Below are 22,683 nucleotides of genomic sequence, written 5' to 3' on the forward strand. Positions count from 1 at the left end.
AGCCAGGGACATGGGAAGCTGAAAGTAGACAATTTCAAAGTCAAAATGCTCATACACGCGGCAGTGCATATCTGGCCGTAGCTTGCCCACCGCTGCAAGCTGAGCTTGGCAGCGCAGTGGAGCATTATCCAGGAACCCTCTGGCGCCCCTATCAACTCCTCAGGCGCAACATACACAAAGTGGGCGGCCCTCAGACTGCGGCAGCCAGACAGATCCAGGGCTGGCATGCTCGAGGGACTCCACTCCCTGCCACCAACGTTGCTGAGAGTTTCCAACTCCTTCAGTCCTTCTATGCATGAGCAAACCTGGCTGGACAACTCATCTCTGATGTTCAGCACAAGGTGTCGTAAGTGGGACAAGGCAGGGAGCCCGTCAATGCTCCATGCACTGAGGACTAGCCTCTGCACCCTCCAGGCCCCTGTGAGCATGATTTCAAGCCATGTTGGCCTATCGTAGAACGCATCAGCAAGGCCTCTGATACACAGTTCAACAATTCTGGTAAGCCACAAGGACTCTGCTCCTCTATCCAAGACCTCACATAGCTCGGAGCTTCCAACATCCAACATATCTAGATTGAGTGACACGGCTTCTGCCCGTTGCCAATGCTTGGTGTACCAGCACACAGCAGCCATGTTCCGAGGGATCACATCCATCCGCCTTGGTTGGACTCGAGAGAATCTTTGACAAGCTCCAGATGCTCGGGCCCAGTCGACGCTAGGCACAAACCCTGCAACACGTTCCAATAGCTCCTCTGGCAGGTCGTGCAGCATGCTTGCAACCACCTGCAATCAACAAGATCGACAATCAAAAAGTAACACGTGAAGGTCAGGCTTGATCATTCATAAGCAGTCCTCAAGTGTGAAGCACTGTTGATCAAGACTAGATGGCACCTCACTCTGAAAGCTGATGGCGCGCCTCGATACTTGGCTGTTCAGGAGCAACAAGCGTAGAGAGCGCTCGATCATGCAAAGGCTGCAATAAGACACTGTTTGTGTGTTGCAGCTTGCGTTCCTCATGCAAGGTGTCCTGCAGCTGCCCATTTGGGCAGGAGTGGGCGCTGACTCACTCGAGGATTGCGATTGACCATCATCGCATGTCAGCGAAAACTCTTCAGCTGTCATTTAAGCAAGTCTCAATGCTGGACTGAGCAGTTACGTCTATCCCATGAGAGATTGCATTGGCAATTTGGCCTGACTGGTGCAGCACTCCTCCGCGATGGTGCAGCACAATCTTGGGACTGCTATCGAGGCAGCTAGAGTTCCCTATTGGAGTGCAATTCGCATTGTCCCAGCAAATACTGCTGACTTCTCACCGCTCAAGAATTTGCATGGCGCAACGGCCGTGACACCGCTGTTCCGCAACAAGCGCCACCTTCAACGTTCACATCCCTCGGCGCGAAACTTGGTGGTTTCTTACCAGAAGACCTTTGTGGCACCCCTTCGAGGAGCAACTTTCACACTACCAATCGATCACACCCAGGTAAATCTACACGAGAATCACATGAGATGTCGATTCCTGCGAAACATCCATCAGAGGCACTGATGGCAGCCTCTGCTATCTGCAGAATGACATTGGCGATGTTCCATCATACCTGCTATATGTGCAACAAAAAATAGCATGGATTTGGATTAGCGACATGACCACAAGACGCAGCTAATAAGCAATGGACGAATGGTCCTTGTTTTCTCATCAGCAGCACGAAACTCCACCTGTACATTGATTTAATGCTTTCGGTATCAACAGTTGATTCAATACCTCCGATGTGGACCCTCGAAAAGGTGCTCTTTCTGATCTGCTCTTTTCAGATGGATTGATCCTTGTCTCACTTTGTGCAGCTGCTAGGCCTGAGGGGTCGCGAAACATACCTGGACCCTCAGATCCTTGGTGCTTATGAGGCCCTGGCAGCGGCGCCTATTGAAGAAGGATTCAGTGCGCGGGCCGCAGAGGGCCGCACATGCTTGCTGCAGGCTGCTGTGGATGAGTTGCGGCGCAGCAAGGGCAGGGGCACCATCCAAGAGAGGGCGGTCGACATCGAGTGGGCCCTGCTGCCTGGCGCACTGGCCCTCCTACAAGAGGTGCAAGCATGCCACCTTGATTGCTCAGCATCCAAGGCCGCACCCTCTTTGCTCCAGCTGGGTCCCGTTCTGCTGTGCTGACTAGGAACACAATGATCCACAGGTGGGGGAGTGCGACATTGTGCTGGAGTATGGCAGCAAGGCCCTCGAAAAGTGGGAGGCTCGGTCGATGAGAAGGGACGTTCTCTTTGCGATGGCACTGGCACACCTGGGCCTGGCTTCGGATGCCCTGGAAGCCAAGGAAAAAGTATCCCATCAGCCTCACCTTTGCTCATTAAACCGCTCCCAACCTTTCCTCAGTATACAGCAGAGAGCATTGAGCAGTGTTGTTCACAAGTGCAGTTGCACGCAATAAGCTTTACTGCTTATCTTCGGGACAGTTTCAAGCAGTGCTGCTGACAAGTGCAGTTGCATGCATGGATTCCACTACTCACTCCCCGGGTGCCTGGTGGCTGCAGAAGGTGGCTCTGGGCTCTGCGCACCTGGAGGAGGCACTATGCCTGCTGAAGGATGCAGGCCAGCCGCCCGTGTCCCCCATCCTGGAGCAGGAGATCCAGGAGGCCCTCGCGGACTTCAAGCCAGACTGCACCCTGGAGCACCTCAAGGTGATTACCAATGGAGCTGCCCCCATTCCCTGCATTTTCCCTGCATTTCTATCAACAAGTTGCCATCTAGTATAAAACCTATTCTTTTACAGAGATCAGCCAGGCAGGAAGCTCTAAAAGGACTAAATTTTTAGAGAAAACAGTCTGGATCAGAACCAACTGCAGTCTCAAGGCAGGAAGGCGCCGCGCTGAGTCTTCCAATGGTCCACACTGTCACTGAGCAGCATGTCTGGGGTGTGCAGCTGCCGCTGGATGGCGAGCATGCGAACACGCGCAAGGCGGCCATCGCGGTGCTGCAGGCCATGCTGGCGCAGCCAGAGCTTGCCACGCGCCGCGACGGCTCCCCGGCCGTCACCCCCGACTTTGTGCGCACGGCATTTGCGCGCCTGACCGGCCACGAGATGGTGCAGCTGCTGGACTGGGCAGATGTCGCACCCACAACCCCCCAGCTGTCATGGTACAAAAGCTGCTGCCACTCCGCCACCCTCCTTTATGTCATAGCATGGGGGTTGTCCCACTCAGTGTGAAGCCCTGGGGAGCAGGGTACAGTGGGTGACATCGATTGGAAGGGGGTGGAAAAGGGGTGGCTGAATCTCAGGGTAATGTGTGCACAGGGCGTACCCTGGCATGCTGGAGAAGGCGGCTCTGGCCCACATTGCGATCGGCTTCGCGCAGAGGCGGCCGTCCCTTGTCCGCTTGGCAGAGAAGATGGTGGCGTATGCCCCGGTGGGTGTTCCATCCAATCTGCTCAGACGGACCTAGCATGCAAATGAAGCTGATTTCAAACTGCACCAACAGCATGAAGAAGAAGTCATGGTGAGTGCCCACAGTAAGGACAAATTACAAGACCTTGACATATGAGCATTGTAACTATGATCCCAGGAAAACAGTGCTCTTGTGGAGAGGGTGGTCGCCAAGTCTCTGCTGGATGCACCAGAGGAGGCGGTGCAGCTGTTGCTGGATGCAGAGCGACGGGGGGACCTGCGGTGCGTGTACCTTACAGTCTTTTTTCTCAGACACCATGCCAATCAAACGTGTTCCTCCTATGGCAGAGCCTCTTCAGAAGTCTTCTCGTGCTGTCTTGACGGGGCTTGCATGTGGCCCCATTGCAACTTGCAGTCAGTTTGTGAGAGGCAGCTTTGCTACGCATGTCTTGACATGTGGCATGCAAGGAAGGTGTGCAAGCATGCAATTTTGTGAGACTGTGATGGGCATGCAGGTATGGCAGGCAGCCTGATGCCAGCAGCAGCGCGGGTGAACCCAGCAATGGTGCCGCGCTGAACGGTTCAGCTCCCTTCCTGGGCCAGATCAAGCAGCCTGATGGCAAGGAGGCGCTGGCCTTCATTCGCGCGCACTCCCCAGATGGCGACCAGGACCTTCTGCTGGGTCTCTGCCAGTTCACAGAGAGATGGTTGACGCAGGTGTGGTTGCTGCTGCCAGACTCCAGGAGCAGTGATAGACTTGTTCAGATCTGAGAAGTGCATGCATGCACCCTGCAAGCCTAGTATCCGTGGAAGGCAGCTTTCCACGTATTTTGGTGTGTGTGAGGGGAACTGAATTGATCTGCATTCAGGTGGCATTCCCGCAGTTCAGGGACACAGCAGACAAGAAGCCCTCACCCTCATTGCATGCGTACTACGAGGTGCGCTGCCCCAACCCTGTCTTATTCTGAGTACACATTACACAGGACATATTGCTTTGCCCTGTCCTTCTCTTTTGTTCTTTCTCTTATTCAACATGCTGTTGTGTGCAAGGCTACTGTGTGGTCAGCCGACAGATCATTACTTCCTGACTTCCCATGAGACCGTGGTCCTGCTCATAGGACAAGGATGTGTTGAGTGCCCTGCCATCCATCAAAGCGGATGGTTTGGATCCAACATCTTTTGATCGAGAAGTAAAGTCAACAGAGGTTGTTATCTTTCTCAAATTAATATCTCCCCATTTCTGTTTATAATTCCACTCGTGCTCTCCCTCTTTTTGCGCTTTTCTATGTTCTGTTGACAATTTTTGTGACTCTGCATAGAACCGTCAATCTGTCCTGACTGAGACCAGTGCTTGAGATTCTGAAAGCTTACAAAACAGTGTGGCATGATCCAAAGTTGCAAAGCGAAGTGGACAGCTTCACTGTGTGCCCCTGCTTTGCAGGACAAGCGCGTGACGAGTTTCCTGGCGCTGCGCGGGGAGGAGGCGAAGGGCATGCTGGGCAGGGTTGCCAGCTTTGGCGATGGCATGGCTAGCTCCCTGGGCCGCCTCATGCCCAAAAGCCCCCAGAAAAACGCCGCCCGCCAGGACAGTGCTGCCAGCGCCCCTGCCAGACAAGCCGGCGCCAAGGTGTGGTCAATCTGACATCACCCGTCAGTCACACTGCTGCCATGAAGCAGAGACTTTAAGTAGCCCCAGACATCCAGCAGATGTCATTGCAGCGATTTGCAAGCCATCAGAAATGACTGGTACTTCTGCTACTGTTGATGTGTGTAAAGAGGAGCTGAAGCATTCTGGTTGAGGACACAGTCAGGTCAACTACAAGCTTGCTCTCGGCGCAATAGATATAGTACTGCAGGGGCTGTTGCCAGGTTGCCCGTCCATGCATCCTTCCATGTCTCACCACTACAGAGGCAAGAGGCAAATGTTTGCAGGAGACTCGGCTGCCAGATCTGGCGTCAGCCACAATCCAGAGGCGGCAACGCGGCTGGCTGCCCGGCTGGCTGCCCTCTCCGGGCGCAGGGGCGGCCGCCTTCATGGGCTTTGCTGTACTGCTCGGCGCTGTTGCTGCTGCGTCCAGACTGCGCCCTTCACCCAAACCCCTCCAAGTTTCATCGCTGTAAGCATCCAGCCAGGCTCATTCTGCCACCCTGCATCACAATCTGTATCTCCTGAGACATGGTATTTTACCTTCCAGGACAGCATTGAGATGAAAAGTATACATGCACACGTGTGCAGGCCAGGCACGTCGGTTGCCACGGAAGCTGTGGTGGAGCGCATGAAGTTCCCCTGGAAAAAGATCTCCAACCAGGAGCTGACTGTCAAGAAAGCAGAGCAGATCGTCCGCAGGTGGCAGGTGTGTCCCTGACCTTGATTACGGTTGCAATGCGATTAAAAGGGTCACATACCTCTTGAGCAGACTGACATGATGCCTACTCCTGTGATTGGATGTACTTCCACAAGGAAAGGCAGGACAAACATAAATCTTGTGATGCAGGCGGCAAAAGCAGATGTGCTGGGGCCGCGGCACAGCACTTCAGCGCTGCAGAGCACAATTGCAGAGCCCTGGATGTCGACCGTGAAGGCTGACGCAGCCAAGGCGCAGGAGGCCGGCTGGTTCTGGCAATTCACCATCAACTCCGTCAAGGTGCGCACCTCTCACACCTTTGTCAAGCGGCCACGCACCCCCATCCTCTATGCTTTTCATTAGACGAGATTCCAGCCTCTATTGGTACAATGCTGGGCCATCATCTGGTAACAAGACATTGTCAGTCATACTATGAGAGAAGGCAGGCATGGGGACAGTATGAGCGCGAACGTAGGGCGAATATGCTGCATCACAGGTGCAACAAGAAGCATTGCTGAGTGAAGAAATCTCTAAGGCCAGGCCATCGCCGGTTGTAGCAACATTGAGTCTTTTGTGCGCAGGTGCTGAAAGTGGACGCGAGCAACCTGACGGAGAACGGGGGCCACGCAGTCGTGAGCGCCTGGATCGACGAGAAGGGCGACCTGTACGCAAACTCCGGCAAGCGCTCGGAGCTGCACAGCTACTCCAACCCCTACACAGTGGAGTACACGGTCATTCGCGGCCCCGACGGCGGCTGGCGCATCAACCACGCCCTCGTCACCGGCGGCAGATGATGGGCCGTTTTGGGAGAAAACTCCCAAGCGCATGCTGAGCACAAATGCAGCATCTGCGCCCTTGTCTGAATAGGTCGAAGCTAAGGCGTGCAGCCAAAAGTGGTGCTTGCTCCTGTCTCTCATGGGGACCCTGTTGTGTGGCAAATCCAAAAGTGGGTTTCCTTGGCAACATAACTGATGCAGTCCTGGAGTAACCGGCAATGGCTTCGATCTTTGACTTATTGTTCTGTTTTCTGTTGCTGGGGTGGGTTTGAAGATGCGTTCGGGGACATCTTAGCGCTGAACTATATGAGTTACTGCAGGCAACGCGACTGCAAGGCATTGTTTGTTATTTGAAGCAGACTCCCGCACTTGCACGGTGTATTGGTTTTGTCAGCCTTTGAAGTTTGAAGCTGTATTGACGATCTGTACATAATTAATAGTGGCATTGTCGACATCAAAATGATCATCGACAAGCAACTTCCGAGGCCGTGACCACGAGGCCATTCATGTGCATGCAGTGCCTGACTTTAAACCTGCAGTCAGCTAATTCCTAAATGACAGACACCAAGAAGAATTCAAAGTTTTTTTGAGTTGATCGAAGGGGCCTGTTCAACAGTTTAGCCAAAAGGGAATTCGGGATCTTGGACAGTGCAGTATGCCTGCAGAAAATTGGGGGCACCGGTCATCGCATATCTGTCAAAGGGCAAATCGAGAAAAAGAAGATTAGGAGAAGAGAGATGGAGTGCATGCATGCTAAAGGGATGAAGCCAAATCTGGCTTGTCATCTCACTGCCGTCTGAGCCTTCCAGAAGCTTTTTTAAGGAAGCCAGATCAAAGATCATCGAAACTTCAAAAAGCGTTCTTTGCATCAATTGACTCTCTCTATAAGGAGCAGGCTTTTAACCCTTGGGATGGCGCACTTGGCGTGTTCGACTTCTGTATCATGCAGCAAGAACCTTTGCAACCCGTTGCCCTCTCGGAGTATTACTTTGCCCTCAAGAGCGGCAAGATTTCAGCAACATGCAGCGGATGCAACTATTTTGAAGACACAAAGTGCGTCACTTCCATGACCCCAATTTCAAGAAATAATTGCTGAAGTTTGGGACCTTTACTATGCACCAAAGAAGATGAAGCTCGAGCTCAGATGCAATCTACACAGCATATGAGCTTACTTGGCCAATTTTAAACAGTAAATGTTGATGCAGGGCGAGGATCAAGGTTCGGCAGAGTCTGCAGAGCTGCTGCAGTCCTGGATGCCCCTGCTTCTCTTGACGTGACGAAGGTGGGATTACATTGAGCAAAATAGCAATGGAGTCTTTTGTGTTCTGATCTTGCTTTGCCAGATTCTTCAATGCATACGGACTTATCTATCTCTCCTGCTTGCAGATGGAACCCCTGGGTGACAGAATCCTCGTTAAACCTCAGGAAGAGAAATCGGTAATCGCCTTGATTGACCATGCCTTTGCTGAATGTTCTGCTCTGCAACTGTCTGAAGCACACAGAACATGCATGTTGGCAACGGTGAAGCAAATTTGGTATTTGATATGGACTGCTTGATCCGAACAGGTGACAGAGGGCGGACTCATGTTGACCGGAGGCGCCACAAAAGCAATCCAGGATTCCTACATTGGCAAGGTCCTGGCGAAGGGTTCAGAGGTGGACATCGAGGTTAACGTGGGCGACACTGTCATCTTCTCAAAGTACAATACTACTGACGTGAAGGTGCCTGATGGCGAGGTCATGTTTGTGGCACAAAAAAGCGTTATGGCTGTGTTGAGCTGAGCATCATGAACGCATCTGCTTGACTCTTCTGTAAATGTATGTCATACGTCAAACCAGCGCAAAAGACAGGAACAGTCCGATGGATTCTATCCGATTATATTTGCACGCTGCACCTCATGATGGCCCTTCGAAGAATCATAGCAAACAGAATCATTACGACTCTACATGTCGCAATGCTTACTCACAGACATAATCCATGACAACACTACATATTCACTGCAGCTACGGGCCCTTGGCCATCCGACAATTTGTTGAACCTTGGATCCCTGTGGCGTATGACACACTCATCATGCATGGACAAAAGTGCTCTCATTACCACGTCTAGCTCCGGCCACTACCCTCAATACAGCCGCTGCCTGAGCACGCACAGCGCCTGGTCGGGGGTCAGGCGCGCCACTCTCAGCGCCTTCAACTGCGCAGTACCGTCCTGGGGTGACATGGCAGCCAGGTTGGCGGCGATTGAGGCGGCCTGGTCTGCGTCTAGAGTCAGCAGCGTGCATGCCTCGGCCAGCTCGCGCAGGTACGCGGCCGGGCGCGCTGTGTACGGCTGGAACACTGCTATCAGCCCCGATACATCCGTCTGGAACTGGCTTGCCCCCTGCACATCAAAAGTTCTGCCTCTTGACTGTCCCCAACTGAGTCTTGACATTACTGATATTCCATATGGAGGCCAGAGTGCATGATAAACTTGCCCAGGAAGCAGTGGCTATTGCCGGCCTACATGCCCTTTACGCCCAGCAATTCCAAGTAACGCTTGCCACAGCAAAGCACCAGTCAATGCACCTGGCAACAAGACTCCCTTGTGTCCCTAACACAAAATGGCCAGAACTACGAGTCTAGCAAGCGCCTGTGTAAGATGTCCTGAATCTTTACTGCTCTGGAGATTCTCTGGCAGCTCAGGCATAGGGCAGGCACTCACCTCGGCAGAGAAATGCGCTTCTGTGGCAACATCATTGAACATGGTGCGCGTGATGGCGATTGCTGCGGCGCGCCAGGTGTCAGAGAATACCACGGCGTCCAGGCTGGCGCTCAGAGTCTGCAGCGAGGCGGACAGAGCCTCCAGCGCAGGCTGCAGCCGCGGCGATATCTCACCATCCCTGCATGGCAACGCAGGAATTAGATCACGAGAGCGCCGCTTGTTTCAGTTGCTTGCGCAGAAGCCGAAGCTCACAAAATGTGAGCAAGAGGACCCTGTCACCCCTGATGCTCCTATGGCTGAGGGCGAGGAGCATCAGGGGTGGCAATAACCTTTCTATGATCCACAGCACTAATAGCAGGAAGGCACCCTCTGCCATTTCGCCTTCAATGACCGCATGCTCGTTGCGCCTGAGTGGCGCAGCCCCTAATGGGGTAGCCAGCTAGCATGTGTACAGCTGCTAGCCCATCACAGCACAATGAAAGCAGATGCGTCCCAGAATTATCACTGTCACCTGCGGCCGGAGCCATGCGATGCAAATTGCTCAAAGTTGGTGCGCTTGCGGTAGCCGGACGTGGCATCGCTGAAGGTGGTGGCCAGAGACTTGGCCAGCCTCAGGGTCCACTTCTGCTTGAAGGCCGAAAAGGCCTCTGCTTTTGTCGCCAGCACGCTGCCCCTCCCATGGCCCTCAGACGAGTCTGCATAAAAGAAAAGGCCTACTTCATCAATCCATGCCCAAGAACTGTGCAGTAATTTCTCGCTTGTCACTGGCAGGCTTCACATGATATGCATGTTACCCGTGGCTGCGTGTCTCACGCCTTGTAAAGCTGACAATGGTTTCCTTTCATGCCACTTGCAGGCTACACGTGACATGCATGCGTGCCTGGCTGCTTGTGTCCCACGCATGAAGAGGCAAATCGGGATATTCTTGCAAATCACCACTTTGCCTCACATGACATGCATGCATGGGTGGCTGCATGTGACTGACAGTCAAAGAAGTGCGCACCTTCAAGGTCGAGCAGCAGCAGGGGCCCGGCGGCTTCCTGCAGGGAGTGGGCCAGCCAGTGCGCGGCGTTGATGTAGGCGCCGATGCGCGGAGCCCAGCCGGGCGAGGCCAGCGCTCGGAAGTCCTCCGCCACCTTGGCCAGCCGACTCAGCCGCGACTGCAGCTTCCGCAGCACCTCCTGCACAAGCCACCAGACACACCCACTGCAGACCCTTCCCACAACATCGCAGCCTCACACCAAAGACAGAAAATGGCCACATTCATTCCACGTTTGGGAGATCCACACAGAAATTGTAGACCTCATATATATCCCGGCTACTGCATCATACATTTCCGGACTCTCCACCCAGAAGCTGCTCCAGCAAGTATGCTGAAAAAGAGCACCTTCATTCCATTCTTCGACTCGAGGATGCCTGCAATGGAAAGGCTACCAAGTGAAGGCAGTGGGAAGGTTGGGGGGTGAGATGAGGCACCTGTGGGACGGCGATTGCGAACTGGCGCCGGGCGGTGGAGTCCGCCAGCCACGCGCACTTGCGCGCCAGGTCTGTCACAATTGCGAGCGCGCCCTCTGCGGCAGCCGGTGGCCAGAACTCTGACCGCCACGCCTCCATTGACCTGCGATCAGCGCACGCTTCATGCACCCATCAGCATCTATGCTCAACTGCCATCAGACACAACATAAAGCAAATAAAAAAGAGGGACACGATCACTTCAGCATCATGAAGCTTGCATTGCATTGAAAGAAGGACAATGTAAAACTTGTATTGCAAGCTCAGTGGAATCTATTGGGTTGCTATCGGTCGGCATGAGATGCCTTGCAGCCTGCTCTCTGCACTCTGTACCCCTCAAGTGTCATGCTTCTAACTGCGCATGCGCATCTCGCCTCGCCACCTCTACACAGGGATGACTAACATGTGGTGTGCTTGTGTGATTGTGTCGTGCAGCACTAATGGGATGTGCTCGCCTGGGTTCATCGTCTTCCATGAGGTCCATGCCGGGTTCTGTGGGTGCGCCCCAGGCGCTCGGGGCGGTCTGCCACGCGTCAGGGGCGTCCATGATCTCGTCTAGCTGCCGCACCGCCTCCTCCCTCTCTGCCGCCCACCACCCCGTGCTCCATGCCTGCACAATCCCCTCAACCTCTCAACCCTCGTGCACCTATCCTCAGGGGATACTATATCCAAGTGGCCCCCTGCTACTCTAGATATGGCCTGATCTCGGCTTGAACTCCTTCACGTGCTCATCAGCCAATGAGGAGAGACTGCAGCACAGTGTATAGTTCATGCATGTACAGTCCGGTGCAGCTGGATGTCAATCACCAGTGCAGGTCTAACATGAGAAGGAGGAAAGGCTCACAAGTTGGGTGGCAAGGAGTTCGAGGCAGGACCCCTGGTTCCAGGGCTCTGCTGTGCTCTGCATTAGCTCCGGGCTGGTCACGGGCATGGTCAGGCCACGCAGAGGGGCCAGGGAACGCTCAAAAGACACGGCCTGCTCCACCGCATGAAGCCACAGCGCTGTATTCGCCAGCTTCGCCAGCCGGGGATATACATGGTCTCGAAGTACGCCCTGCGCAGAATTCCACCAGCATGTCAAGCTTACATAAAAAACAACACACTTACCACTATTCTTTGCCCACAATTTGACCTTGCAAATTCCCTCGATAACAGTGCATTAAAAGTGCACATCCGCATGCATGCAAATAATGACATGGAAGAGACTGCATGCTGGAAAGCAAAGCAAAACTGATGAGATGGGCGCGCTCTATGCTCTAGGCCCACCTTGACAGCCCCCCTGATGGCGCGCGCGAACTCCAGGGGAACGTGGTAAACCTCCCCAAGGCCATGCACCTCCACAGCAGCCTGCAGGGGCGCGGTGCCGGGCGCCAGCTGGCGCACCAGCCGCAGCGCAGTCTCAAAGAGCCACTCGGGCCGGTCTGCGCGGTCCGTCGGGCGGCCGGCCGCGAAATGCGCGCGCAGCCGCTCCGCCACCGGCGCTGCGACCTCCTCAATCGCCCACAGCGCAGGGGCCTCCGTTTCTGCAGAGCTCTGGACGCCCTGTGCATGCATGCATGTCAGTGCAGGGGCTCCTGTTTCTGTGCGTGCATGTGCGTGCATGCATGGGAGTAGAAGTCAACGGACTCACCGCTTCAAATGACGAGCGCTGCACGGAGCGCTGCAAAGCAATGAAAGCAGCCGCAATCCTGTTCACATCGTCCAGCGCCTGCCATAGAAACAACACAATGTCAAGTGACGATTGAACCAGTGCACGACAAAGAAATTCTTGACATTCAAATAGCCACAGTAGTGTTGAAGCTGGACAAAGACATATGGTGAACATAGGCTGCATGCCTGTGGGTCTGCCTGAGTGAAGCCCTGCCACTCTTCTTCGCTGCTGTTCCTGCTGCTTGGGGAGGCCCCCGATCCCACAGTGACTGGCGGCGGCCACCCAACAGCCTCCAGCCGCTGCCTCAGCACCCCCCTCAGACATGTCACCAGCTTCTCCTGAGCACAGACAGCAGAACCTCGTCATGCCTTTTGAGGGAGCAATAGACATGCATGAGGCCAGCGTCACAATGTCCATGCATGCATGCAACATGCCGAAAGACCCTCGACACCAGCTACTTGCATGCATGGTGCATGGGTGTCAGGTGGCACCTGGGCACCAGCAGCTCTTGCCAGTGAGCCATCTGCGAGATCACAGAGCTGCACAGGCACCCCCGCAGAGGGCAGCTGCGCCACCGACTCACACTTCTCCGCCGCCGTCGAGTGGGCAGCCACTGCCTCAGAAACTCCAGACAGAAATGCCTGCAACATTATGCATTGTCAAAGCTGCACTTTCAAGAGGTCACTCTGAGCTAATGCATGCATGCGTTCTATGTTCGTTGTAGAATGAGCCAGATCAGAAGGGGTCATACCTTTAGGTCATTGGCAGCTGCTGCCCGCTCACAAGCACGAAGAAGCTTTTCCAGATGCTTTGTGATTGCCACAAGCTCCTGCACAATGGTTTTGTCCTATTATTTGCGTGCCCTATCTTGTCATTCTGCTGCTTGCGTTCACTGATACATGCATGAAAACAGATCCCTCTATAAGCACCTGCTAGGCTGCAGACATGAAACACACCCACCTGGAGGCTGTGAGCATATTTCTGGGCCCCTTCAATAGCATTCAGCTCCCCAGCCAGGCCGGCAGCATCCTGTGGCAAGCCAGGACCCACAGATGCTTCTGCCTGTCCGGCTGACGACTGCCTCAATCGATCCTTTTGCACCGCAGACTGGTGAGCTATGGCTTTCCTGACCTCAGCTTCCTTGTCCTGCAAGACAAAAATCCTTCCACATCATCACTCAATTCATGGGGACTGTTCCGCGGTGTGCTGTAAACAATGACAGCAGATGACCATGGAATGGTACAAGCACACATGCTCACCTGGAGCGCGGCAATTTCGTTTTGAAGGTCCCGCAACCGGGCCGCGGCAGTGAAGGTGGGGGATGTAAAATCCGTTGCTGCATTTGCAACTGACCCATGGTGTGCTTGCTGCTGTTGCTCATGAGGAATTGGGGCCACCTCCTGAGGGGCATCAACGCCTGCATGCTGCACAGGACTGCTGCCATGTCCATTTTCCACCCCATATCCATGACCCTCATACTGTGGCTGCGCATACTCATCCCGAGCTCCAGAGGGATTTGTCAGCGGTGCCTGCTGCTGTGGTGCCTGCTGCCATGCATTCTGATGTGCTGACTGGCTGTCAGGGTGGTGTGCATTATGGACAGGCCACGCCGGCACAGCTTGTTGAGCAGGAGCCTGCTGCCACGAGCTCTGAAAGGCTGGAGCGGCATTTTGCTGGTCTGAAGGTGCTGGCTGTGGGGATTGTGCTTTCTGCTGTGCCGGAGCACGCGCCCAAGGACTTTGAAACGTTGCCGCGCCCTGAGGGACAAATGCTGCCCGGGCAGGCTGCGGGCCTGCAGTGGAGGATTGCTGGTTCTGCTTTGCTGGCAGCCACTGTGGGTGGTTGGACATTGCTGCGTCTCACCCAACCAGACACCACAACTAGAAGTCAAACAACCCCTTATCCTCTCATGATTACAATATCGATTTGCTTTGACAGAAGGAATGGAAGTTATTTAGCAACGCGATCCAATACGGTGTGCCAATGAACTGTCAGCTATGCCATGAGAATTTCGAATGGCACCCGCCTGCACAACAAAATACGACAGTTAAAAACGGCCCCACAGAGCTTCCATACAATTAACAAATGCTCATTAAACGTCTCTATTCATCAGAGCATTAGTTTCAGAATTTAGATAGTGCTCTTCGGACGCAGAGGTCCCACCTTTCAAGCTAGTTTTTATAGATTTAACTAAGTTATTTATCAATAATGTTCCATTTGCTCAGGCTGGAGTTAGAACAGGGGAACATGTGCTTGGGCTTGGCCCTTTTATGTAAGCGTCTACCAAGGGCCAACTGAGTCCAACAATACCCGATTTGTAGTTTCTGCGTTCCCAGGAACGAGAGTAATTGAACAGCATGGCGGTGAATGTCAAGGCAAATTGCAGAATCAGGAAAGGCATTTCGCCGTCTTAGACCTGGTTATTCTTGGACGCTCAGTTCTCCCCAATGGATGCCATTCACACCAAAATAGTACAATTCTGCATGTTCTGTCCATGGTAGAGGAGATCTTGAACAGCGCAGAATGACTGGGCCTGGATTGCATCGCAAGAATCCATCCTTAGAACGCTTGCAAATAAACGCTGGTCCACTGCGCTCGCTGCTGTCACAGAAGTGGTTCCGGCTGATCGTGGCTATCTGTTGCTTGGCATTAGCAGTAAAACTCTGCCATGTTACTGTATCTGATGGGGATGGGGATGCGCCTGGGGTGGGTGGCCGCCGTAGCTTGACCGCTGCCGTTTCAAGCCCGATCCTCGTGTCGTATTCTTACTTCGAGAAGGATGCCATCCAGAACGAGAACATGCAGTACTTCATGTCAGTGGGAATGGGATACTCCAAAGGATTCAAGCCTCTGCTCGATACCCACTTCGTAGTGGTGGTCAGCGGAGAGATCTGCACGCCATGCACGCCACTGCTGAAAGCCCTGAAACAGGATTTTCGTGTGCGATACATGCCCGACCTGACGGACATCTACAGCACAAGTAGCGACAATGTCACCCTGCTCTACCGGAGGGAGAACAAGGGAATGGACTTTGCAGCACACAACGTACGAAGTCAACTCCAATGCATCACGTCCGTTGATAGAAACTCTTGCTGCAGGAACTTTGCTCATGCTTTGCCATTTGTCACTCAATTTGAGATATTCTTAGGTGCAATTTAATCAATTCTAGGTCGGCACTGCACTTCCCAGTGCCTTCTTCTCCAAGCTCCAACACTGCAACCTGGGCCAGACCTTGGCTACTGAATGAAGGCAACAATACATGAACGGTGTTTCACAATGCTGCAGGCTACCATCGAGTGGACAATGCAGACAGGGTGGTACCGGAGATACAGATACTTCATCTTCCTGAACAGCTCAGTGCGGGGGCCGTTCTACCCTTCCTACATGCCGCCAGGCTGGCAGTGGACGCAAGCCTACACAGATCGCCTCGTGGGGGACATCAAGCTTGTTGGCTCGTCCCTGGTGTGCCTGCCAGAGGTGGATGCAGGCGGCCCTGGCCCCAAGGTGTGCATGATTGACCTTGCTCAACTCGACATGCATCATGGCATGCACTGGCCCTAGCCTCAGTACTGACACCTGCTGACTACAAAACCAGGCTGAGACTGATTCTTATTTTGTATCATGCATGCTTGCCAGACGCTGTGATGCGCAAGAGAGACATGAGCATGTGCATGGCTGCTGCAGGTGGAGTCGTGGGCATTTGCAGTGGATGCTACAGCCATGGACCTGCTCAGAGGCAGCGGTGTGTTCCACACGCGCGAGTGCAAGCTGTGCAACGACGGTGTGGTGGTCATGGGCGAGTATGGCATGTCAAGCGCTGTGCTGAAGGCTGGCTACAACATTGCTACCCTCATGTCCATGTGCGCACCTTCCTTTATCTATAAGGCATCTCCCTTACAGGCTCATGTGCTGCTGAGCCTTGTGCACATGGTTGGCAACCTTCACGGATTGGGTTTTGTCTGCATGTCTTCTTTGCCTATCAGCATTTCGTCATATTGCTGTCAGTGCAGTGAGTGAGATTGTTCAAGTCATGCTGGGATCATGCACCATGGGGGTGTGATATTAATTGATGATTTGGCTCTATGATCGAGCAGGTATTCCCCAGGCGTGGACTGGAGGGAGCAGAGCCACTGGGGCTGCAACAACAACGCGCATCCCTCGCGCCATGGGACCTACGACGGCATCTCCATGCACCCCTTTGAGACGGTCTTTATCAAGGCCAGCTGGCATGTGGGGGAGCCCCACTTGGGCCACTACACCAGGTGGTTCACAGACCAGGCCCACAATGTGGACACCACAACAGGCACCTTCAAGGAATCTCTGTACCGATATGCCATCAGCGCCGAGGCGCAGAACCCCAACAGGGCCTCAGACTGCTTCAAGATCACTGCTGCCTGAGCACTTTCTACCCTGCTGCCTGTAATGAGTAGCCATGGAGTAGGCATGCACCTTGCAGCGCTGGACTTACTTTAATCTGACACCTTTGAAAATTTCGGGGATATGACAGCTGAAGCTGTGCTGAGACTCTATATTCTGAGCCAGCTTACCTCAGTGTGCTTCTGCCTGTCCGGCTGCCCAAGCGTTTGCATGGGATCATTAGATGCTGCCATAAATATAATTTGCTGAGCATCTCAAGAGTTTTGCCGCACAACACGCAGCATGTCACAGGACTTGCCTGCTGAGCATCTTCAAGGAACCCGCACTTGAAGGCTTTGGAACGAATCGCTCAGCAAAGGACTAGTGTGAATGGATCCGAGTAGCATTATTATTTCTTGCTATGAAGTATCCGTGGGATTTCAAATGAGAAAAGGTGTCAAATACAAAAGTCAGAGGTAGATTAGGGAATTTTCTTGTACTTGTCCGCTAGGTTTGTATTGACTCTCTGTGCGGCTTCATGATTTAATCCTAGTTCATCTTAGAAGTCCTATAGGCATGCTTATTCACTCAGTGGCACAGGCTGCCTGTTGCATGCAGCTGTCACCGAGGAATTGTCATCGGTAGAACAATGCAATAAGGTCCTTGCAGTGCTGCAGCAATGCTGAACAGCACCAGGTGTATCTGCAACTGTAGTGCGGTCAGACTGATGAAGGACACCATACTTATCCTAGGGATGCACCGTAGCTCGAAGGTATAATTTTTGGTATGTGCTGCAGTGTCAGTCAATGTCATTATGATCAGGGTGCAGGACAAGGCGGATGGTGTACCATTGTTGCAACTGAGGTTCTTGCTTTTTGGCTGCATAATTGCACCTGGTGTTATATACTATTTCCAAATTGTGCATTACCAATCTCCTGTTTCTAAAAATCCTTGCCCACACTGTGACAGCCCTTAAGAAAGGCAACTGACACTTCAGTAGACAACTTCCAGTGTCCCGGAGTCCTTCCTGGGTGTCTGAAGGCCAACTCTCCAAAAGCTGCATTTGAAAGTACATATTTGATACACAAACGAATGTGCTAAGTGATCCTATCCCACACTCGATCGCAAGACATCTAAAAAGATCACTGCTACAAAATCTGCTACACCTGCACAGCCATTTCATGCATAAAATGCTTCACACTTCCTTTTGAAAGTCATCATTCGGTGTAGGACTCCTTCAATTAAACTAGCAGATAGGAAATGGCATGAATCCACAGCCTCCACATGTTCCACCGCACCCATACAGTTAGACTACAGACTCACTGATAACTAGAACACAGGCAAAAAAGGCGAATAATGAAAAAGATCACTCCATGGGAGGACACAGCAGTGCAATTCTGCTGGAGGGACCCTGCCCCATCACCTGTCATATTGCACCCAGTGCTGCCACAGCTCCCGAATAAATACCCAAATTAAACCTAGTCTACCAGGCACTAACCATCAGGCCACACACGTATTTCAGGCCCAGGTGCACGTCTTTAGAAGGAAGTGTGCAATATAAACACGCCCCTCTTCCCAGGGTAATGTCCCTCATCAGACCTCTGGCTTTGTGAGGTGTCCGATGCGCAGAGTGTTCTTGGCAGGCACCAGGCGGCCTTCGTCCTCCACCAGCCACTCATCACCATCGCTGTCAGTCTCTGTGCCCTCATCATCGCCTTCGTCCTCCGATGCTATGCTGCCACCGTGGTCGATCGCCTGCTGCCGCAGCTGAGCGGCCAGGTCGGGCGTCATGGTGGGCATGGAATACAGGGTCCTTCCGCTGGGTCTGCCTGATGCAGCTGCGCAGACACACAGAGGCGATTAAGAATGCGCCTGGCACACTGCATGCACAAGACGCTGCGCACCGCCTTCACGAGAATGAAATTAAGCGCACAGTTTCCAATGTGCAACAATTATAGCAGGTGTTCTCCATCATGTTAGATCATTGCAACGAGAAAGGAAGCAGCATGAAGTTCTCACATGTTGCAGGTCCCTTGCTTGAAGCATTGGGCTCAAGCGGATCTCTTGGCGAGCTCCCTTGGCTTCCATCTGAGGCGCCCAGCAATGGTGGGGCGTTGTCAGACATGGGCACGGCTGTCACGCCAGCCGCGTGGTCCGCATGAGGGTGCTCTTGCTGCGGAGCTGTGCCCATATCTGCCTGCTCCTCCTCTGCTGTTCGTCCTGCTGTAACCCACAAATAGTGCATGAGACTTTTTCTCTTCTTACATCGCACTGCACAAATATCCTATACGCAGCACTGCATTTGCGTGCATTGCTTACTCCACATCATGCCTCAGGTGTGCACAGCGTCACAGTTGCCCTGACTGTGAGGCTCGGTGCACGGGACAGTCTCGGAATCTCAAAGAGATTGCGCAAGGGATTGATGTCCAAGCCCCTTCATTGGCTTCATGGTTGCCAAGAACCATGCAGTCAAAGTATAATTCATGACATCAGAGCTGCAAACTTGAGCAGGGCATGTAGAGCGCACCGGTGGCTGGAGCGGGCTGGCCGCTGTCCCTGGGGAGGGGTGGGTCGTAGTGGCGGCGGCCGCCCTGGAGGCGCTGGGGCATGCGGCGGAAGTAGTCCCAGGGCAACGGCTGCGTGGGGGCCGGCACGGGCCCCTGCTTGGCAACCTTCTTCTCGCAGCGCTTGTCCAGCCACTTGCGCACTCCCTTCATGCCCAGCGTGGGCACGTTGCGCTCCACCATCAGCGCTCCCAGCGTCTTGGTCGCCCTGCATGCATGCCACCACGGGAGACATCAGCCCACCACGTGACACGTGTCATGCATGCCTTGCGAGTCTGCAGACGCCGTGCATGCCTGGCTATCCTGGTTGCATGCAGATGTCACCCCAGATATTGCCAGGTAAGTGTCATGTCTGCAAATGCACTGTCTCTCTATAATAGCCTGTTATGCGCAGGAGTACAAAGCATGGCAGCTACCTAGGACATGCATGGCAATGTGACGGGATAGCAGGACATTATCAAATAGATTTTGAAGGACATGCAAGTCCGCAGAAACCATAAGCAAATGGAAATGAAAGTGGTGACAACTCGAGCACAGAGGATCACTTGAACCAGTCGATGACGGGGCGGAAGGCGCTGCCCCTGGCGCTGATCTGCATCATGTAGTCCTTGGGCAGGCCGATGAGCCCTGCCATGTGCAGGGTGTATTCTGGGATGGCCACAATGGCATCGATGATGCTGCCCTCCTCCTCGTCCACTCGGCCGTGGCCCCACATGGCCATGTGCAGGGGCGCTGCATCGCATGCATGCCACCTCCGTAAGAGTTGGCATAAGAAGTGCACCATAACCAACAGACAGCTAGACACAACAAAATTGTCTTGCATGCATGCCCACCTCCGTCAGGAAATGGACTGACACATGCACATTGAAAATAGACAGCCATACACATTGACCTCTTTCCAAGAAATACTGCATGTGACCTGCTACACATGATGGCTGTGCTTGGCCTCGGCAAGAATGAAGGATACAAGCAAATGCAGGATATATGCATGGGATGTTCTGTGCACCTGTATGTCAGAGAGCCAGGCACCTAGGCAGACAACATCCAGGAAAGTATGCTTGCCACTTGGAGTGCATGCATCACGCCCACATCATGCCTGGGCCTAGCTGAGCCTGTAAGCAGGTGCAGGGTTTGCCAATCAGGCATTCTGTGCAGCTGCCAAGGGCGCACCTTTGGACACGCGGAAGTCTCTGCTGATGAGCACGTCCATGCGCTTGGACACCAGCTCGCCCGACCTGTACACATCCGCCTCTATCGCAGACGTCCAGCACTCCAAGCCGCCACCTTTCCCCGACTTCTTCCTGTTGAGCAGCACACACCTCACCTCGAGTACAGCAAATCGCATGTTCAGATCACGGTGGTTGTTGTCCTGCTATCAGACTTCATGCTGCGCCTTTAGCATGGGTTCACAGTCTGGAGATCAGACAATGATTGTCAGGGGAGAGTTATCACAATTTTTATATTGTTCAAGACCAGTGGCAGCCAACCTGAATTCCAGCAAGCGGATGGCTCCACGAGTGAGACGGCTGCCCTTGATCTGGAGCTTGAGCGGCGACACGCGAATGGTCATGGCCTCGAAGGGGATGTGCATGGCCAGCGGGGTCACGGCCGCAGTCACACTGTTCGCCTCCTTCAACGCCATGACGTGCGATAGGAACGGGTGCAGCCGCGCCAGCCCATACCTGCAGTGCCATTGCGTTATCCCCTCAGTAACCTACTCCTCCAGAGATTTCCTCAATTGAAGCCATCAAGTCCTTGAAAAAAATAGTACGGCATGCAGATACCGTAGCTGATCCACAATGGTGACGCATGTAAAGACATGTTGGTGTTTGATCATCTCTTCAAGAAGGCATGGCATGAGAGGAACAATCACAAGCTGGATTCTGGCCAAAAGAAGCCTCACTTGGCCAGGGCGGGAGTGAAGGTGACGGTGGCAGAGGCTGGCTGCCGCAGCAGGAACCCAGTCGTGGTTCTCCATCCGCTGGCTTTCATGTCCAGGTGCTCTGTGTCCAGCTTCAGGCCAAAGGGCTGTATGGGGCGCCCTATGCATGCAAGGCCACATCATGACTCCAAATCTGCTTCAATTTCCAGGAGCACAAGTGCTCTTGGGTCAGCAGTACAGTAGCTCGTGGCGCCTCAACCGTTGTGAGAAGGTGTGTTGAACGAAATTTAAGTTTGAGCAAAAAAGATGGCAAAAGCTTCACCGGTCAATTTTGTATCCTCAGGCCGACTATTTATCCAGCTGCAGTCAACACCGTTGGCCTCTGCTGCTTGGCGGACCACTGAGACGCCCACTGCAGCCTCAAAGCGCACATACCCTCCAAACACTTGGCTGTGTCACACATACAGAGGTGTAATCTGAAAGCGTTTCTGTTCATTCCATTCTTGCTACTGAAATGCTCTTATTGCAGGTCCATGTCCTGCAGATTGAGCATGCAAGGCACTCACCCGATCTCCTCATGGACAACCAGGGTGCCATCTGCCAGTTGGATAACAACAAAGGGTATTTTAACCTCTCCAGAAAGCTGCTGCTCACAAAGGCCCTCATCTGAGCCCGATGGTTCCGCTCCCAGCCCAAAGCCTGCAATTTTACAATTTAGGCAGATCCCTATTGAAAGCGCAGGCCTAGCTCTCATTAATGAGCAGAATAATCGATCTGAAGCATAACTTGAAGCAGAAAGTAAGCTGAAAATAATATGGTATGCATACCATCAGTGAGGTCCTCTTGTGCTTCTACCACGGTGCCTCCAGACATTTCTGAGTCACGAGCCAACAGATGCTCATCGCCATCCTGTGACCACAAAACAAGTCCTTCATGCTTCAAAATTGGTTCTTCCTGAGTAACAATACTGAGTGGACGCTGCGCTGATTCAAACATGTCCCTACCTGTTCATCCTCCTCTGGCATCCCAGTATCAGGCTCTTTCGGTCTCCTCCTCTTCCTGAAGAAGCTGACCTTCCTGTCATCCACACCCTCCTCCAGAGCCCTGTCACCATCTGAGGGGGTCCTTGGAGAGGTGCAGCTCTTACTAGCAGCCTCCTCCCTTTGCTCCTTGTCCTTCTTCTTGCTGCTGGGCGGTTCCTTGTGGTGTAGGTTCTTATTGTCCTTGTCAACATGTTTGGCAGTGCAGTGGCACTCTGCGCACAATATCCCAGTTTTCAGGCGGCACAGGGTGAATGTTGGAAGAGATTTCTGCATCGCAGCAATATGGATGAGGGCCAGCAAAGACTGGCATTCTGCAGGTATTCACAGCATGACTCACCTTGATCATATGCGACCCCTCTGGGCCCACACACTGGGCATCCTGGTTTCTTCATGGCTTTGACCTCTCTCACCAGCCCCACATCCTGCACGACGCATCGGGATTCCAAGCTGCCTTTGCTGTGATCATAAT

The 22,683-nt window shown here is 53.4% G+C and overlaps 5 protein-coding genes across 5 annotated transcripts; 3 read left to right on the forward strand and 2 right to left on the reverse strand.

The window, feature by feature from the left end:
* Nucleotides 1-1,760: 1,760 nt before the first annotated feature.
* Nucleotides 1,761-6,552, forward strand: COCSUDRAFT_65723 (hypothetical protein; the record flags this gene model as incomplete). The annotated part of the gene is made up of 14 exons (XM_005648554.1): nucleotides 1,761-1,778; nucleotides 1,968-2,075; nucleotides 2,179-2,322; nucleotides 2,534-2,680; nucleotides 2,923-3,137; nucleotides 3,295-3,406; nucleotides 3,563-3,666; nucleotides 3,900-4,101; nucleotides 4,254-4,322; nucleotides 4,826-5,011; nucleotides 5,317-5,501; nucleotides 5,621-5,738; nucleotides 5,880-6,029; nucleotides 6,311-6,552. 14 exons carry the CDS (start codon nucleotides 1,761-1,763, stop codon nucleotides 6,521-6,523), a joined length of 1,971 nt encoding a protein of 656 aa, XP_005648611.1. The 3' UTR covers nucleotides 6,524-6,552.
* An 823-nt stretch (nucleotides 6,553-7,375) lies between these two features.
* COCSUDRAFT_53211 (GroES-like protein) lies at nucleotides 7,376-8,337 on the forward strand. Its single transcript, XM_005648555.1, has 4 exons — nucleotides 7,376-7,558; nucleotides 7,711-7,787; nucleotides 7,892-7,942; nucleotides 8,072-8,337. Exons 1-4 carry the CDS (start codon nucleotides 7,417-7,419, stop codon nucleotides 8,285-8,287), a joined length of 486 nt encoding a protein of 161 aa, XP_005648612.1. The 5' UTR covers nucleotides 7,376-7,416; the 3' UTR covers nucleotides 8,288-8,337.
* A 36-nt stretch (nucleotides 8,338-8,373) lies between these two features.
* COCSUDRAFT_65724 (hypothetical protein) lies at nucleotides 8,374-14,219 on the reverse strand (the record flags this gene model as incomplete). The annotated part of the gene is made up of 13 exons (XM_005648556.1): nucleotides 8,374-8,885; nucleotides 9,207-9,384; nucleotides 9,718-9,901; nucleotides 10,210-10,387; nucleotides 10,683-10,824; nucleotides 11,174-11,328; nucleotides 11,563-11,772; nucleotides 11,985-12,260; nucleotides 12,349-12,426; nucleotides 12,633-12,707; nucleotides 12,861-13,010; nucleotides 13,330-13,515; nucleotides 13,629-14,219. The coding sequence occupies 13 exons, from the start codon at nucleotides 14,217-14,219 to the stop codon at nucleotides 8,628-8,630; spliced, it is 2,661 nt and encodes an 886-aa protein (XP_005648613.1). The 3' UTR covers nucleotides 8,374-8,627.
* A 973-nt stretch (nucleotides 14,220-15,192) lies between these two features.
* Nucleotides 15,193-16,767, forward strand: COCSUDRAFT_36258 (hypothetical protein; the record flags this gene model as incomplete). Its single annotated transcript, XM_005648557.1, has 4 exons — nucleotides 15,193-15,414; nucleotides 15,655-15,873; nucleotides 16,054-16,229; nucleotides 16,464-16,767. 4 exons carry the CDS (start codon nucleotides 15,193-15,195, stop codon nucleotides 16,765-16,767), a joined length of 921 nt encoding a protein of 306 aa, XP_005648614.1.
* A 1,551-nt stretch (nucleotides 16,768-18,318) lies between these two features.
* Nucleotides 18,319-22,487, reverse strand: COCSUDRAFT_47126 (hypothetical protein; the record flags this gene model as incomplete). Its single annotated transcript, XM_005648558.1, has 10 exons — nucleotides 18,319-18,563; nucleotides 19,253-19,497; nucleotides 19,835-20,021; nucleotides 20,460-20,590; nucleotides 20,777-20,971; nucleotides 21,193-21,331; nucleotides 21,494-21,621; nucleotides 21,738-21,870; nucleotides 21,999-22,080; nucleotides 22,245-22,487. The coding sequence occupies 10 exons, from the start codon at nucleotides 22,485-22,487 to the stop codon at nucleotides 18,319-18,321; spliced, it is 1,728 nt and encodes a 575-aa protein (XP_005648615.1).
* Between the last annotated feature and the right edge of the window lie 196 nt (nucleotides 22,488-22,683).

This window comes from Coccomyxa subellipsoidea (assembly GCF_000258705.1).
Source record: "Coccomyxa subellipsoidea C-169, whole genome shotgun sequence".
NCBI classification, from domain to species: domain Eukaryota; kingdom Viridiplantae; phylum Chlorophyta; class Trebouxiophyceae; family Coccomyxaceae; genus Coccomyxa; species Coccomyxa subellipsoidea.

Bases quoted from the DNA above. Each gene is read 5' to 3' on its own strand.
- COCSUDRAFT_53211 (XM_005648555.1), top strand. From the start codon at position 7,417: ATGGCGCACTTGGCGTGTTCGACTTCTGTATCATGCAGCAAGAACCTT. The intron at 7,788-7,891 runs GTGGGATTACAT...TCCTGCTTGCAG, and splicing joins CTTCTCTTGACGTGACGAAG to ATGGAACCCCTGGGTGACAG. The intron at 7,943-8,071 runs GTAATCGCCTTG...TGATCCGAACAG, and splicing joins AACCTCAGGAAGAGAAATCG to GTGACAGAGGGCGGACTCAT.